Raw genomic sequence first — 18755 nt, forward strand, 5'->3', positions numbered from 1 at the left:
AGTATAGATAAAACTCACAACAAACTTCCTATTAAACATGCTACAACAAACTAAACAGGATATGTGCATCTTATTTTAAAAACTTAAAACTCACAACACACTTCCTAAATAAATGGATGACCAATCTAAAACTAAACCCTAATGGACTACTATAAATACATAGCAAACACTCACAATTCTACATTTCTATTGCTAAACAGATTTAAAATATGGAGCCAGTTCTGAATTCACTAGATGCGAAAAAACAAGCATGCGATATTGAAAAATCTAAGGTCGGTTCTATGATAAGTTTTGTTATATCGCAATAATGAATAATTGTTTTCTTTTATTTATTTTTATGTGAATACTAACTTATTTGATTTTTCAGATTCAACACACCAATTTAAACACCCCAGTTGTCGAACAAACTTTTGTTAGTTTTTAAGTAATATTTTCGCTTATAATTTTTCATATTAACAAGTTCGTTATGTTATTATTTGGTGTTTTATTGTAGGATGATGGTGATAATAGTGTTGAAATTATTTCTTATGGTGCAATGTTCAGTCCATAAAAGTCTAAGCATCAACGTCAATTTAGTGAAGAGGTAATTTTAAAATTTAATTAATCTTTTTTAAATTTTTTTATTCAATATTTGTTCTTTTTTTAAATTTATTTAATCATTTTTTAACCTTTTTATTAAATTTTTGTTTTTTAAGGATCGGAAGTATGAGAATCAAAAGCAAAGGTCTAAGAGACTCTCTGAATGGAAATGGGTCGAGGTTATAAATTTAGATGATTCTGAGGACAATGAGAAAGAAGATGAATTAGATGATACTGCTGATTCGAGCACAAACAAGAAAAACGGATAAAAAAGTAGAGATTTTAGATGAAATATATCAAGTGTTTTTATGTTTTTTTCATTTTCAGTTGTTTTTGTTTGATATAGACTATCCCATGAATAATAAAGTTTATTTTATATTTGAAGTTTATGTTTTGTGTTATTTTATTGCACTTATAATTTACATCTCGATTGAACTAATATACTTTAGTACTTAATCATGTTCGTATTATATAATTTACATGTTCGTACTTGATCATTTCCAAAGAGATAAATTCGATTACCAAGAATGGCCAAAACATGAAAACTACCTCTTGGTTTAGAGTAAATTCAAGATTGTATTTACAAAGCACACTAAACTTATTCAATTTAACAGTCATGTTTCACGAGGATTTCGTATATATCCATTAGTGCCTTCTATAAAAAAAACTGTTGGATGACACGAGATATGAAAAAATAATTATATAATATTATAGATTTTTCGAATAATTTGTATTTCTTAAATAAAAAGATAAAGTTAATAAAGATATAAACTTTTACATCCTATTTTTTATAAAAATTGTTTTATAAAAATATGATTTTTTAAATATTTATAAAAATGAAATTTAACATTAGTTAAAGGTGTTTAAAACGTACCTACAAGTCACCTACTATTTTTTACTTTTTACTTTTTCAAAAACGAAAATTTTAAAATTAAAGTTTATTGGATGAGTATGATGTGGATATTTAAAAAAGTTATGGACTTTAAACAATAAAATTATAAAATTTATCATTTCACCAACAAAATAAACTTACTTTATAACGATAGCAACTTATTTTTTATTTTTTGTCATTTGTTTAGTATTTTTTATTAACAAACGAATCTTTACATGTTTAAAACAGTTTTTCTATACTTTATTTATTATTATTTTTTATAACAAAATAAAACTTTGATATTTAGTAGATAGAAGATAAACTATGTTCCAAAATTTTAGGAATTATTTAATAATAATTTACGGATTAGTAGATAGATAGTAAACCATATCCCAAAATTTTAGGAATTATTTAATACTAATTTACGATATTTAATAGATAAATAGTAAACTATGTCCCAAAATTTTAGGAATTATAAGTCAACTAATAAAAAAAATAATTATTGCAGTTATTCTTGGATATTAATCTAATAATTTGCATTTTTTAATTAAAAAGTAATAAAGTAATAAACTTTAAAGCTAAACTAAAAAACTGAACTTACTATGATATAAAGTTAATAAAAAAATAATTATTTTATAAACATTTTTATAACAAGTAATATAAATAAAATACTCCAGAAATTTACAATTTTTGCTAGATAAATTCTAAACTGGGTTTCAAACTTTTAGGAATTATAAGTTCAACTATATTGTTATAGATAATATTAGTCAGTTCTAAAATAATTATTTACCAATTTGACTAGATACATAGTAGTAGATTGTGTTGCATATTTTTAGGGATTATTAGTTAAAAGTAGACTCATATAGATAAGATTAGTTAGGAACTAAAAATTTGAACTTAGTATGATATAAAGTTAATAAAGATATAAACTCTTATCATCCTATTTTTTATAAAAACAGTTTATGAAATCTTATAAAAATATAAATTTTTTATATTTGTAAAAACCCGAAATTTAACAATTTAAGTTAAAGCTCTAAAACGTACTTATGAGTCAAATACTATTTTTTATTGTTATAAAAACGAAAATTTTAAACTTAAAGTTTATTGGATAAGTACTATGTGGATATTTATAAAAAGTTATGAACTTTAAAGAATAAAGTTATACTTTATAATTTAACCAATAAAATAAACAAACTATACAATTATAACAACTTATCTTTTATTTTTTGTCTTTTGATTATTAATTTTTATACAAAAAAAAAAAACAATATTTTTTGTCTTTTGGTTATTATTTTTTATAAAAGAACAAAACTTTTACATATGTGTAAACTTATGACATATATCCACCACAATAATGTTATCATAAATATTATACGAATAAGAAAACTACCAGAAACGAGTTTTGCAATGCAAAGTGTCGCCCCCGCCGCATCGCACGGGCACCCTACTAGTGAACATAAATTAGCGAACATAAATGAACATATTGCCGAGCATTCACGAAAGTAAACGAACAAACACAACCTCTGTTTATGTTTGTTTGTTTAACTTAACGAATGGAATTTTTTATTCGTGTTTATTCATTTATTAAAGTCTAATTTGTGTGATGCCGTGATGGGACATTAGGTAATTCGTCACCGGCCCGTGATGGACATGCCGACATGGCGACCATGTCAACTATTTGAGGTTCAACTTGCAAACATAGCGACAACTCGTAGTAACGTACGACTTTTGAGGTAAAGTTTATTATCTTGTACTACATCGGATGGTTAAATTAATTTGACATTAAAAACAAAATGCCACCATGTGCCGGTTAACTTTGATTTGTTAACAAAACGTGTGAAGGAGAACCAAACACTATTCAAATTGATTGATGTGACAACAAGACATGAACCAAAACATAAGATTATTATTCAATTATGTTGAAGAAAAATATGTCTTACTTATAACACTACGATGGAATAGTATAAAGACGTGAAGCAACTAAATTAGAGGCAACCAGTTAGCTTTTGTTCGTTTCATTAAATGAAATGGAATTGGAATTTTAATATTCCAATAGGAATTGGAATCTCAATTATATTTTTGATGTGTTCTTTTGGGAAATGAATTGAAATCTACCGATCTCTTCCTGCTGATCGGGTGAGCTAGTTCAGGTTGAGACGTTTCAGACCATTAACAGGTCGGGTCTAGACATGTCCATCGTGGCAGGACGTTACGGGTTCGGCGCGGGGTGATCAGGTCGAATTTTTGCAGGTAGGCGGCGGGCCGGGTCAGGGCAAGGCGTTGCGTGTTGGCGACGAATGGGTTCGGGTTGAGACGTTTAGACATTGGTGACTGGTCAAAGATTACATAGAGTTCCTTCAAAATTTGGAAGGATTTGGAATTACTTTATTTTAAAAAAATTGAATGAATTCATTTCCAATATTTTAAAAAATTTGAATGAATTCATTTCCAATTTTAATTACTTTGCTAACCGTACACGGTCAAGAATGCAATTGAGATTCCAGTTCCTTCTTTTATTGAAACGAACAACATATGGAATGGAATCTGAATTCCAATTCCATCCAAATTATATTCCGTTATGTGAAACGAACACTACCTAAGAGTTGTCAAAATACAACGCTTTCTAAGTTAGATGATGAAAAACTGTTTTTGGTTACACTATTTATTTCTCTTATGCTAGATCTACTTATGTTTGATCTTGAACATCATCTATAGACTATAGCATATGAAATCATTGAAAACTTACTAACTTATGTCATCTTATCACCAATATAGTAAAGGTATGCCACTAGTTGTTTCGTTGTATCTTCAAAATGATTTGCTACAAATTCAAACAAAATTTTCTATTTAACGATAGTGATGAAATTACTTAAAGGATATAGATTATCGGTATCAAGACAATAAGTTTCAGTTTTAAACTATAACAAGCTAAAATGATACTGATTAAATTCCTAAGTCTGATTGAGAGTGCAGGTAAACCGACTAGTTTACTTGAAACCAACAAAAGCATGATCACTTTTCTTTATGGAATAAAATGATCATTGCATCATAACTCATTTTAGGGCTATTTTAAAATAATACATTCAACAAAATAATTTCAATAAAAATAAGCAAGGTAGAGACATGTTGGGAAGGTTGGTGAGTGGATTTCCTTTTCAAAGTTTGCTATCTATTGATAAATCAATATCATCAAGAGCATTTCGTACATCAAGAATCAAAATCTTTACTTATTGTCATTTTCAAACTAAACGTTCATCAACTAGTTGCATACAATAATATTCCAAAACATATGAAGTTAAAACAAATGTACAATTCTTGAAAAATAATGTACATATTGTATCAACAACATTGTTTTAAAATAAATATTTTAATTCTAAAAAAAATAGAGACTTGACACTTGCATTTTGGCTTTGGACTTTAACCCTTGTTTGCTTTTTAAAGGAGAATATATTGCATCACTTGCAACAAAACATAAAAATATAAAACTAAAATCAACTGGGATTTAAATTTAATTTTAAATTACAATTTGCATTGTATGAAGTATATATAAATTAGAATAGGTTAGACAGTCGGTTTAAATAGGTATATGTTGCATTTAAAAATATATATATATATATATATATATATATATATATATATATATATATATATATATAATAAAATTGGAATTTAAATTGTATATCATCAACAATTAAATGTGACGGTTGTAGATGGAGATTTTAAGGCAAGTATATCGCATTTGGCCACATCGGACTCGTTAGCGCTCTTTAGTGCCCCCACCCCATTCCCTGCGTGTCAAAGGGGGCGCCATTGATGCTCCGCCATTGTAGTAACGAGCGCTGAAGGAGGTGTAGGTGCAGGTGGGCCCATTCTTTTCAACCAATCAAATTTTTTCCTCTTTATTTTTTTTTATTTTGTTTAATATGGGGCTTTAACCATTGCATGCAAGTTAAAGAAAGAAACTTTAAAGCCCCTATGTGATATGGCGCTGACATGATACTATAAAACCCTAGAAGCTTTAAACCACACCCCAATAAGAGATAAATCTTTATATAGTATGGTGTCACATCGTTTGCGGTGGTATTTTATTTCTAGTTTATGCTTTTCGAAAGTGTACAAGAATAATACAATAATTTAAAGGTGAAATGATTAATCAAATTATAATTAAAAAACTGATATAATTAAACTAGATTAGTGGATGAAAATGGTAAACGGTGCCACACCAGCATAACGTGGGGCGCGAACACCGTCACAGAGGGCCGCTAGAGGGAGCACGGGTGGGGGTTGTTTGAAGTCACGGGCGTGAGGTGAGTTTTGTAACTTTTTTATTGTTTATTAATAAATAAACCAATAATTTAGAGTCACCTTAATCAAATACCACATTTCACAATTCACATACAACCCCAATGAAGCCCTCCACAACACATCTTAGTTGTGTGAAGGGTGAAAAAAATGTGTCTACGTGACATCACTTTTTTCATATAAAGACACAATAGAGCCCCACAACACTAAATCTAATAACCTATTTTTTCGTTTTGTTTACATACATATATAAAATTGAATTAACCACTAAAAGTTGAAGAAAACAACATTATGGGTTTTCTAAAAGTACTTAATGTTCATAGTTAAACGTGTGCCATATATTTTTGGGAATGACAAACTAACATACTCCTAAATAGCCTAATACATGCACCTTGTTTAATTCAAATCATCCACCTCTTAAATAGAAGAAAGACACATTAACACAACACTATGTCTCTTAGGACAAAGTGTGTCAAATAAATTCATCTTTTGTTGTTCCAAAGATTTAATGGCATTTTGTTTTCTTTGTAACATCAAACTTTTACCCTAAATCAAGTTGAAATAAAAGATGGTGTAGGTATGATTTAAGTCTGAGTTTTGCAGTGTTAAATCATTTCCCCGTTGGATACAAAATGAAGGAGTCTAGTTTAGAATTATCCAACCTCATAGATGATTCAACTCCACCACAAATTGAATTGAAAGTACTCCATTGAACCACTTTTTGCAGCTATGAATTCAGAGGGGAATTCGTTATAGCAAATAGCGGATCTTGGTCACTATCCACATCATCCACACTCCTTCCACCTAGCAAACCCCATGGTGCCATGTCAATTAGATTTGCTATGTCAGAAGACGAATCTCAATCACCCTCCACATCTTCTTCCACCTCGGCATCCAGTTCAATGGCTTGCCCATTCAGATATTGGATCCGACATCTAAGTGCACGAAACCACCAAGAGAAATTTAATGAAGCCCACACACACTTATAACACTCTTTGTTGTGGTGCCCACACCAAGATGCAAAAAAAAGTTGTGAACAAAACACCCTCTAATACAAGTCATGTAGCTAGCTTAATCCCCTCATACGGTCTGTACGACACATAACCACCTTGTTATACGACCCATATAAGAACTCATGTCTAGTTAGATAATGATGTATACCTATTAACCGCCATAATACAATATTATTGTATTTTTTTAAAGAAAAAGTCTCAAATTGTGATGCGGCTTCTTTTAAAAAATAAAAAATAAAGATAAAAATTATCTCACAATCTTAGGGAGAAGCCCCAAAGCCCATAAGGAATCATAGTAGCTAAAGATCACTTAGGACAACTCTCAAATTCTGATGTGACTTAAAAAAAAGATAAAAATTATCCCATCACCTTAAGAAAAAGCCTCATAGCCCAGAGGATTAAATGCCATGGTTGGTATGCAAACTTTAATCAAGTTTAAATAAAGGCTTTTACTGTTTCCACACCCTTAAATCTTATTAACACGTCCTTTTTCACTATATCTGTCTCTATATATCTATGCATGTATAGTGAAAGATAGAGGAGATGGATGTTTGAATATTAACTCCTTTAAACAAAAGATGGTATAAATGTGAATCAAAAGTATGAGTTTTACGGTGTTAAGTTATTTCATCATTGAATACAAATGAAGGGATCATGTTTGGAATTATCAAACACGTGACTATATGATTCAACTCCATCACAACTAAATTTAAAAGTACTCCATTAAACCACTTTTATTTTACAGTTGTGAATTCAGAGGGGAATCCACTATCTTAGATAGTGCATCCCAGTCATCGTCCACATCATCCACACTCCTCCCACCTAGCACACCACATGGTGCCATGTCATTTATATCCGCTATGTTAGAAGACAGATCCTCATCTAGCTTGCCCAATCAGACACCGGATCTACCATCTGAGTGCACGAAACCACCCAAAAACAATTTGATGAAGCTCATACACACCTATAAGGCTATAACACTCTTTCTTGTGGTGCTCACGCCAAAATGCAAAAAAAAAAAAAAAAGTAGTGAACGAAACACCCTCTCATACAGGTCGTATATCCAACTTAATCCCATCAAACAGTATGAGTCATACGGCCTCTACAACACATAATCAACTTGTTATACGACCCATATAAGGACTTATATCTAGTTACCAGATCAAGGGTGTACATATATCGACCAAATATTATAATATTTTTTTAAAGAAAAAGTCTCAATTGCAATATGGCTCCTTTAAAAAAAAGATAAAATTCATCCTATTACCTTAGTAAGAAACTAAGAATCCCCACAAGTCCACAACTATTAGCTAAAGCTCACCACCACCATCATCATCATCATCATCATCATCATCATCATCATCATCATCATCATCATCATCATCATCATCATCATCAAAATGCTTGCTGTAACTTCAAGATTACTGATATTAGGTCAACCAGTTTACTGTCATAGTGACCACCATCCCCCACAAGTCCACCACCACTATTACCACCACAATCCTAAAGAAAAAAAAAAAAAAAAAAAAAGTAAAAACACTTAACCCAACCCCACCTCCACTTCCTCCTGTTGCTATCACTCTACTGGAGAAGATTAGCATCTTCGTCTTATTCTTATCATCCTCTCATATTCAACTTCTTCTCCAAAAAAAAAAAAAAAAGGTACACCCTTTGCACCCACCCACCTTCCTATGTTGTCATCTTAACTACTTTTTCATTTCAATTTTGATTTTGATTTGCATTATGTATTTTTCAGCAGATACAACTTCTATCTCAAGAAACCAAGAAAATATCCAAAAAGATTGTCAATTTCAACTCCAAGACTTTGATTAACATAAAGGGTTTGTTTTATTGTTTACAAAGTTAAAAAAAAGGAACTTTTTTTTTTGGAAAAATTACAAGTTTTGTCCTTTTATCTTTATACCAGTTTCAGGCGGTGTCCTTTATAACGAATGTTGACAGGCGGTGTCCTTTACTAGGTATTTTGTTGCAAGTTTAGTCCTTTACACCCAACCCAATTAAAAAAAAAACCCTATTAATTGTTGACAGGCGGTATCCTTTATTTTGTTGCAAGTTTAGTCCTTTACCTAGGTATTTTGTTGCAAGTTTACTCCTTTACACCCAACAATTAACAAGGTTTTTTTTACTAGATTGGGTGTAAAAGACTAAACTTGCAACAAAATACCTAGTAAAGGACACCGCCTGTCAATATTCGTTAAAAAGGACACCGCTTGAAAAGTGGTATAAAGATAAAGGACAAAACTTGTAATTTTTTCTTTTTTATTTAATTTAGGAAAAATTACAAGTTTTGTTCTTTATCTTTATACCACTTTTCAGGCGGTGTCCTTTTTAACGAATGTTGACATACGGTGTCCTTTACTAGGTATTTTGTTGCAAGTTTAGTCATTTACACCCAACCCAGTTAAAAAACTCTGTTAATTGTTTGGTGTAAAAGACTAAACTTGCAACAAAATACCTAGGTAAAGGACTAAACTTGCAACAAAATACCTAGTAAAGGACACCGTCTGTCAACAATTAGCTGAGTTTTTTAACTGGGTTGGGTGTAAAGGACTAAACTTGCAACAAAATACCTAGTAAAGGACACCGCCTGTCAACATTTGTTAAAAAGGACACCGCCTGAAAAGTGGTATAAAGATAAATGACAAAACTTGTAATTTTTCTTTTTTTTTTAATTTAAACAAAAGACACCCTTTTTTAGGCAATCTTTAACCTCCACATATAGTGCTGCTCTCAATAACTTATGATGAACAGATTCATTCATACATGGGTCCTTTTACTTTTTTATTATTATTCAAGAGGTCATTTTATGTGTTCCTGGGTGATCAAACCGGCCTGCCAAACATCATACAGCTGTGCAATTTGGTATCTTTATAAACACACAATTGACTAAAGATATATATCATATGATGTGTTGTATGACTATAGGTGTTTTTTTTTTTTTTTTTCTTTTTTGCCTAACTATGGCACTTAATGCAACATGGGTCCATTAACTTTTTTTTATTAATATCTAGTTTTGTCTGTCTCAATGCATTTCTTTTAATCCAACTGATTAGATTTTCTAACATTTATGTAGATTTTATGTTATACAAAAATTAACTTATATTGTAGTTGCTGGGTCTGACATAAGCTTTGATTGGGGACCATAATCAAGATAATATAGTCGGTGTTATGTTAATCTTGCAGATCAATTTGGCAATATATATATATATATATATAGAGAGAGAAAGTATAATGTACTTCAAGGTTTAACCTACATTAACATACATGACAAAAAATATAACGTGCGTTATTATCATAGAATGTGCGTGATTATAGTCCCATGCATGATTATGTGGTCCCATGCGTGATTATGTGGTCCCATGCGTGATTATATCCCTGATCCAACGGTTACCATTGTCTCCTACGTGATGTATGATAAGGCTTTTTGTATGTTAACCTTACTCTATATATATATATATATATAGGGGAAGGTTCAAATGAAAACCACTAGTTATTGTGAAAACTCGAAAACTAATTAAAAAAAGCCAAAAAAACATACAATTTTTTTTTTTTTTGCAAACCAAATTTCGCAGGTTTTTTTATATAAAAAAAATTTTTGTGTAGTGCACATGTCACATGTGTAATACACGTGTAGTATTACACATGTGCACTACACAAATTTTTTTTTTTTTTTTTTTGAAAAAAGGTTTTTTTTTATATATAAAAACCAGCGATTTTTATAAAAAAAATTGAAATTTTTTTTTTTTTCGTGTGTTTTTTAGGTTTTTTTTAGTTAGTTTTCGAGTTTTCACAATAAAAGTGGTTTTCATTTGAACCATCCCCTATACATACATATATATATATATATATATATAGGCTAATTATAATGAGAAAACTCACCCCAGTTAAGAAAACCCAGGAAACCTATATGTATGGTTAGTATTGAACCACGTCATATGCACACCAAATGATAAAAAGGGTATATGAGTCTTTTTACAATTTCTAGGGAGAGTGAATGTGAATTGTATCAGACTGCATGGCAGCCATCACATCCACTTTTGTTTTGAAAATTCACCTCACCTCATATGTACACAAAACATCATTTTACTCATTAATTAAAACCATCAATTCATATGTACCATCTTCCTGCAATTCATCTTTACTTTAATTTCTCTCTCTTTCTCTCTTTCTATCTCTACGTCTCTTTATCATATAATTTCAAGAATTTAAAAACACAATTCATCTTAATTGTACATTTTCTCTCTCTATAATTTATAAGAGCAACAGTTATAAAACCCCATTCATCTTAATTGAAACTACCTCTCTCATCATTCGTCTCTCTCCTCTACAAAAAAACCCACTACCACTTTGTTCAGATCAAAGAAATTCCTAACAAATCTAAAGATGTCGATATGGGGGTTTACCAGATCTATCTCGTTTGTGATATGGGGTGGTTTTGCCAGTGCACTTAGGGTTCGTTTGAGGTTCAGATCTAAACTTTGGTGATGACGGTGGATGAAGGTACCACCGAGTTTCAAACCTCATGAAGACGGATCCTCTTTAATTTAATTTGAAGAAAATTGCACATGAAGAAGATGATGAATGAGATCTCGAAGAGAGGCTGAAGGTTTTTGTTTGAACCAGTCAAAGATCCAGTGAAATTACACATCTTTTTTACGTTTTTGAGGAGGCTGAAGGTTTTTTTTCGACTTTTTTGTTCAAGAAGGTGAAAAAGTATGTTTGTTTTTCAGCTTTGTTTGCAAATCTACACTTTTTTAGTCTGCATTTTTGTTGTGTTTTGTGGATCTTCAATTTTCTTGTTCAGGGTTTTAAGTTCTTGTTTTATGGATCTGTTTGTTTTGATTATTGATTGCATCAATGTTTTGTGTAAAATTTATTTCAGATCAGTACCAATCAAAACAATTTGTTTTAAGTTTTTGTTTATTAGATTAAAATCGAAGTTACTTTTCTTGTTTAATGTTATTATTTGTACTTTTTTCTTGATATAATCATGAAAAAAGGTGGGTTTTGTATAATAAAAATAAAGTGAATTTTGTTACATGAAACACATAGCTAGTTTACAAAAGTCAGGTGGATTCATATGAGTGTAATAGAAAATAATGTAATGTAATATAAAATAAATTGTTTTGTTGGTTATGTTACATTTTTTTGTGTAACATCTTTATGTAACCCAATTTTTAGTAATGTAACAATTCTAATATGTTTTGTTTGTTAGATGAAACAAATGTGCTAGTTGACAAAAGTCAGGGAATTCGTGTGAGTGTAACAACTGGGTCATAATAATGTAACAGAAAATAAATTGTTCTTTGGTTATGTTACACTTTTTTTTGTAACATCTTTATGTAACTCAACATAGATGGGTTTTAGTAATGTAAAAATTCTAATATGTTTTGTTAGTGACATATTTAAAAATTCTAAAAAAAAAACATAAATAGATGATATATGTAACACCTTTTTTTTTTCTTTTTATTATTGATTTTATCAATAATGTAATAGAAAATAAATTGTTCTTTGGTTATGTTACATTTTTTTTGCGTAACATCTTTATGTAACCCAACATAATTGGGTTTTAGTAATGTAACAATTCTAATATGTTTTTGTTTGTTAAGATGAAACAAATGTGTTAGTTGACAAAAGTCAGGGGGATTCGTGTAAGTGTAACAACTGGGTGATAATAATGTAACAAAAAATAAATCGTTCGTTGGTTATGTTACACGTTATTTGTGTAACATCTTTATGTAACAACATAGCTGGGTTTTAGTGATTCGTGTGAGTGTAACAACTGGGTGATAATAATGTAACAAAAAATAAATTGTTTTTTGGTTATGTTACACTTTTTTTGTGTAACATCTTTATGTAACAACTAAAGAATTCTAATATGTTTTGTTAATTACATATTTAAAAATTCTAAAAAAAACATAAATAGATGATATTTGAACACATTTTTTTTTGAAGTGTACGTATTCAAAAGTAAACAAAAAAGATCAAGATTATTGAGAGAGAGGACAGAGGAATATTGATGTGATGGTTTCTTACAACATGGGGCTTTTGTCTCTTTGTAAGAGAAATTGTATAAATGTTCCAATATTACCCTTCAGTACTTAAAATATATTAAAAAATTGAGACAAAAGGACAAAAAAGCAACTGATGGAAAAAAGTGAATCCTAACCATCCATCAAGTATGATCAATGGTTCTTATTGGGTTTTCAGGGTTTATTCAACTCAAGTGGGTTTTCAATTTATCCTTGCCCTATATATATATATATATATATATATATATATATATATATATATATATATATATATATATATATGAGTAAATTACGTTTTTGGCCCCTGTGGTTATATCACTTTTACTATATTAGCCCAAAATAAGAATTTTTAACATATCTGCCCCTATTGTCTCTATAACTAGCCATTTTGGCCCCTAAATCTTACTATTTTAGCCCCTATGGTCTCTATAACTAACCATTTTGGCCCCCATGATCTCTAGACTTAGGGGCCAAAATGGTTAGTTATAGAAACCATGGGGGCAGATATGTTAAAAATTCTTATTTTGGGCTAATATAGTAAAAGTGATATAACACAGGGGCCAAAAACGTAATTTACTCTATATATATACACACTGAATTTTGGTAATTAAATAATCCCAAGTGGAGGAGTTAATCACACAATTAACATGCATTCATGCAGGTCAAAGTCCAATTATAAATAGTATTAAAAAGGTCAATGATTTATGTGGCTTAATAGTTGATAGTATAATACACTCTTGTTGAAACTTAGGGCTTGTGTGATCAATCATACACTTGTACTGTATATTAGTTGTAGTGAAAGTGATATCTGTTTTCTTTTTTTTTTTTTTTTTTTTTTTTTTTAACAGGACTTGTGTCTTTCTGTGAATTCTGCTTTTACATCTGTATTCAACAAGTTATTATTTTTTTTATAGAAAAAAAAAAAAGATTAGGTGTGACCAAGCATGGAGGTCAAATTTGACTTTTCATCCTTGTTGAAATTTGACCATACATTACTATTGATTTTTAGAACCATCTTATTTGTCTTCTTATGACAAAATAAGAATCCTTTCTATAACAAAACTCAAGAACAATTAATAAAAAGCTACCATTTTTGCAAGAGTGAACAGTTTTGACCAGTGGCGAAGCTTGAGATTTCCGACCGAGGGGGGCAGGGGGCAGTGGCGGATCTAGAAAACCTTCATAGGGGTAACGTTTTAAAAGAAAGGGGTAACGAAATCGAAAAAACATTAAAAAAACGTCAATTTTTTCCAAAATTTACACTACCGTCTGAGCGCCAAGGGGTAGCGGAGGCTACCCCTGATGATAAGGTACATCCGCCCCTGGCAGGGGGCAGAAGTCACCGGACCTAAAAATTTCTATAAAACTGGGGGGTCGAAAATGTATATACTCAAAAATTTCTATACGAAATTTGAGAATCTTGGACGTTATTCAAGGCTATTATGGTCTTTATAATAATAGGTGGCCAACTTGTGCATGCTTAGCTTGTTTCTTATAGTCGTTGGATAAAAAATGAACGGTGAAAGATGCATTAGAACAAGTAGTAGGTCCAGGTTGATAATATTGATTCTCTATATATATACACACAGATGCTTTTCTGAGTGCTTGTAAAATCTACAACAACAAAAAAAGAATTGGCTTTTTTTTTTTTTTTTGAAGACGATGAAAACACGAAGAGGAAGGCGCTCTGAGGTACGTTTTGAGCAATCTTTATTGCTTTCCGAGGCGAAAAATGGATAAAAGGCATGATTTTTGAGTGTGTTTGTTTGCAGGCATTTTGGCCATCTATGGTGATGAAGAAATGGCTAAACATTCAGCCGAAAAATAACGATTTTAGTGAAGATGAAGTTGATACAGAGACCGAAAGCGAAGATGATGGTATGCAATTATGCAAATTAGAATAAAAGAGCCACAAAATTCAAAATTGTTGAATTTTCTAACACTTTTTTCTGTTTTTTTGTTCATAGTTTGTTCTCTTAAAGAAGAAAGAATGCGTAGAACACCGAGAAATATGTCTTCATCTACAAATCATATCTCAGATGGTAGTTTTTATTTTTTTTTTTTAAATTATTTTTGTGTTACAAGTTACAACCTTTTCCTTTTCGGTTTATTTTAGTTGAATTTTCGGCTAATTATGCGAAAATGTTGTATATTTAGGGATGCCTGCAAAAGGGTTGATAAAACATAAGAGAGGGAAATCGGAAACTATGCGTGTTCATTATATCAAAACAAAAGATGTGAGGTTTGGCTCTAGAATATTAGACATAGTTGTTTTCGGCTTTTTTTGTAATCGAAACGTCTTAAAAATTTGATTTTTTTTTTTATTTTGTATCGCCAGGATGACAGTTGGCACATGGAATGTAGCTGGAAGGATCCCTGATGAAGATCTTGAGATAGATGAGTGGCTTTGTATGGATCAACCAGCCGACATTTACATTCTTGGGTAAGAGTTTGACTTTTGAGGTCAAACATATAAGATTTCAACTTCAGAATTAGTGAATTCTTTGAGCTAGATACATTCAATTATACTGTGTTTTTAAAAGTATATAACTTGTTCCTAAAAGGGTATAAGTTTTTTTTTATATTTGTCGAAAAGAGATATGAATAACCGTGAATCTTGCAAGTAACTGGTTTGACTTTCTTGTTTTGACTTTACAGTTTTCAGGAAGTTGTTCCCCTAAGTGCTGGGAATGTTTTAGGAGCCGAAACTCGACGGCCGATACCAAAATGGGAATCGATCATTCGAAAAGCGTTAAACAAATCGCAAGAACAAACTACCATACATAAAAGCTACAGTGCTCCAACTTCTCCAATCTTGAACCAAAACGGTGAGTCGGGCCTCACCAAGATAATCGTTCCGGAAACAAAAGTGATTAACATATTAAACTGGCCGGAAAAAGCGTTGGATATAACACCGAAAGTTCTTTCATCGGGTGCAAAGTTAAGACGGGTGTTAAGTTTAAGTAGTACTGCTAGAGTGAGTTCTGATTGGTTGGCCCCGTTAGACGTTGGTGGCGGGTTAAAACGGGTGCACCATAGCTCGGGCGACTTGGGTTTGCTTTGGACCGAGCACCAAGAACGGACGGACCTGGTTGACTCGCTTGAGGATGTGTCGGAACAAGTGTTGGAAGAAGAAGATGATTTTTTCGAAGATGGAAGCGAAATGGAGGATGAGAAATCGATTGTGTTGGATGGTCAAGAAAACTCAAGTCATAGGTAAAGTTTACATTTTGTTACTCATTTTCGTCCATGCGGGTTGACCACTTTTGCGACTTGTGTCCACATGTTTGTTTTTCCGGATCTGGATCCAAAAGGTTTAACATCTTGCCGTTTTCATTCGACTGGTTAACTCCATCTATATTTTACCGTTAAGTCAGGGGTATTTTCGTCCTTTTACCTATTTCTTAATGTTTATGAGAAAAGTCATAACTAGAAAGTCAACACATGTACCTTTATTTCTTAATAGTGTTTTTTTATTTTAATAAAAAAATGTCTGAAAAAAGACGGAAATACCCCTCATTTAACGGAGGAAAATGGATGGAGTTAACAAGTCGGATGAAAACGGCAAGATTTCAAACCTTTTGGATCCAGATGCGGAAAAACAAACCTTTGGACGAAAGTCGCAAAAGTGACCAAACCGCATTTTACTCTTTTTTTTCTATGGCTTATTAATGTTTTTGAGGAAATGTATCAGGTATGTAAGAATTGTTAGTAAGCAGATGGTGGGCATATACATTTCAGTTTGGGTTCGGAAACGGCTGAGAAGACATATTAACAACTTAAAGGTTTCGCCAGTCGGGGTCGGGCTTATGGGATACATGGGTAATAAGGTAATTAGGCTTTGTCTTGTTAAACTAGTCAACTCACTGCTATAGGTGGCAAGTTTGACCCGTTTAGTTACAACTAGGTCCAGTGGCGGAACCAGAACGATTTAGTTAGGGGGTCATCATAAAGTTATATTCTATACTGGTTCAAATTAGGGGGTCCATCTCTAAGTTTGTTCTTCAAAAACTCAAAATTTATAAATAAAAATTCAAAAAGTTCCGGTGACCGGAGGGTCAACGGACCCACCTGACCCCCCTCTGGTTCCGCCCCTAAATAGGTCGATTCATGTTATGTTTATCTTTTACAAATGGGTTGATTAACATTTTATGTTTCAGGGATCGGTGTCCATTAGCATGTCTCTTTATCAAACAAGGTTATGTTTCGTTTGTTCTCATTTGACTTCCGGACACAAGTTTGGGGACGAAGAGAGACGAAATTCAAACGTATCCGAAATCTTAAAACGTACTAGTTTCTCGTCTGTTTTAGATCCTGATCAACCTCAATCAATCCCGGGTCATGAGTAAGTAGTTTTTGGAAATAACTATGATATTAGAGTTAATTACTGTTTTCGTCCCTGTGGTTTGTCAAAAGTCACTATTTCAGTCCATTAGTTTAAAAATTGCGATTTCAGTCCCTGTGGTTTCACTTTCGTAACCATTCCAGTCCCTGTGGTTTCACTTTCGTAATCATTTCAATTCATTATTCTGTTAAGTACGTGGACTGAAATGGTTACGAGCTGGACTGAAATGGTTACGAAAGTGAAACCACAGGGACTGAAATCGCAAATTTTAAACTAATGGACTGAAATAGTGATTTTTGACAAACCACAGGGACGAAAACAGTAATTAACTCATGATATTATTTTCCTGTTCATCTGATTTATAAAGTTTTCCGGTTTCTTTAAACAGTCAGATATTCTGGTTTGGCGACTTGAATTATCGTATCAATAAGCCGGATGAAGAAGTCAGAAAGCTTGTTGCCATGAAGCAATGGGACCAACTTCTCTATAGCGATCAGGTACTGATATGGAGTACGGACTGTGTTTTGATCTGTTTGCCGCGTTTTCTACGGTCCTACCTGTAGACAAATACGTGTGAATGTTTATGTGTCTAAGTATGGCGTTTTACGTGTTGTAGCTTTGTAAAGAATTGAGAAGAGGGCATGTTTTCGACGGATGGAAAGAGGGTATTATCGACTTTCCACCAACGTACAAATACGAGTTCAATTCAGACCGATATGCAGGTGAAAATGCGAAAGAAGGGGAGAAGAGGAGAGCACCAGCATGGTAAGTACTTCCACTGTTTTTACCATAAAGTAACGGATGGTCCCTATGGTTGATCAAAATTTTGGATTTGGTCCCTAGATTTTCAAAAGTACACGGATGGTCCCTGTGATTTGCACTTTGTAACGAATTTAGTCCTCATTTTTTTTCAAAAGTACATAGATGGTCCTTGTGGTTTGCACTTTGTAACGCATTTAGTCCCTAACTTGGACCTGCTAAAACCTTTAGATTCGTTAGTTGGCGACTAAATACGTTATAAAGTGCAAACCACATACATGGACCATCCATGTACTTTTAAAAAGTTAGGGACCTTAAAAGTCAAAGTGAGACTCTACTTGACCTTAAAAGTCAAAGTGAGACTCTACTTCAAGTCATGTATTAAATGAAGTCAAACATGCAGGTGTGACCGTATACTGTGGATGGGAAAAGGCATAAAACAACTTTGTTACAATCGAGCGGAGATAAGGATGTCGGATCATAGGCCAGTTAGTTCGGTGTTTGCAATTGAGGTTGAAGTTTTTGACCCGAGAAAGCTACGAAGAGCTCTCAATTTAACGAGTGCTGCAGTACATCCCGTGATCATGTTAGATGAAGCTGACCTGGAACTATTGGCATAGCATAAGCCTGAGTTGATACATTCTTGATCTTGATTTTTTATAGGATTAGAATGATGATTTATGGTTTCTTTTTTTTTTTTTTTTTTTTTTTTTTTTGAGAAATTTTGAAAACAATAAAAGAAAAGAAAATGACCACCTTTGGGGCAAAGGTGGAATGTGTGTATAGAATTTGAAGGAATCATATGCTTAATTGGTTTGATTTTGGACATTGAA

General features: G+C 32.0%; 1 protein-coding gene across 2 annotated transcripts; it reads left to right on the forward strand.

Annotated features, from left to right (window-relative positions):
• The first annotated feature begins 14358 nt into the window (after positions 1 to 14358).
• On the forward strand, positions 14359 to 18755 carry LOC110926220 (type I inositol polyphosphate 5-phosphatase 2). Of its 2 annotated transcripts, XM_022169976.2 has the most exons (11): positions 14359 to 14510; positions 14591 to 14696; positions 14786 to 14860; positions 14976 to 15060; positions 15157 to 15261; positions 15477 to 16034; positions 16513 to 16648; positions 16979 to 17163; positions 17552 to 17660; positions 17780 to 17928; positions 18326 to 18755. In XM_022169976.2, exons 1-11 carry the CDS (start codon positions 14481 to 14483, stop codon positions 18540 to 18542), a joined length of 1755 nt encoding a protein of 584 aa, XP_022025668.1. In that variant the 5' UTR covers positions 14359 to 14480; the 3' UTR covers positions 18543 to 18755. The 2 variants fall into 2 exon arrangements, with proteins under 2 accessions (XP_022025668.1, XP_022025669.1); XM_022169977.2 differs by lacking the exon at positions 14359 to 14510 and having other exon boundaries at positions 14589 to 14696; positions 14976 to 15055.

Source organism: Helianthus annuus, chromosome 17 (assembly GCF_002127325.2).
Source record: "Helianthus annuus cultivar XRQ/B chromosome 17, HanXRQr2.0-SUNRISE, whole genome shotgun sequence".
NCBI classification, from domain to species: Eukaryota; Viridiplantae; Streptophyta; class Magnoliopsida; order Asterales; family Asteraceae; genus Helianthus; species Helianthus annuus.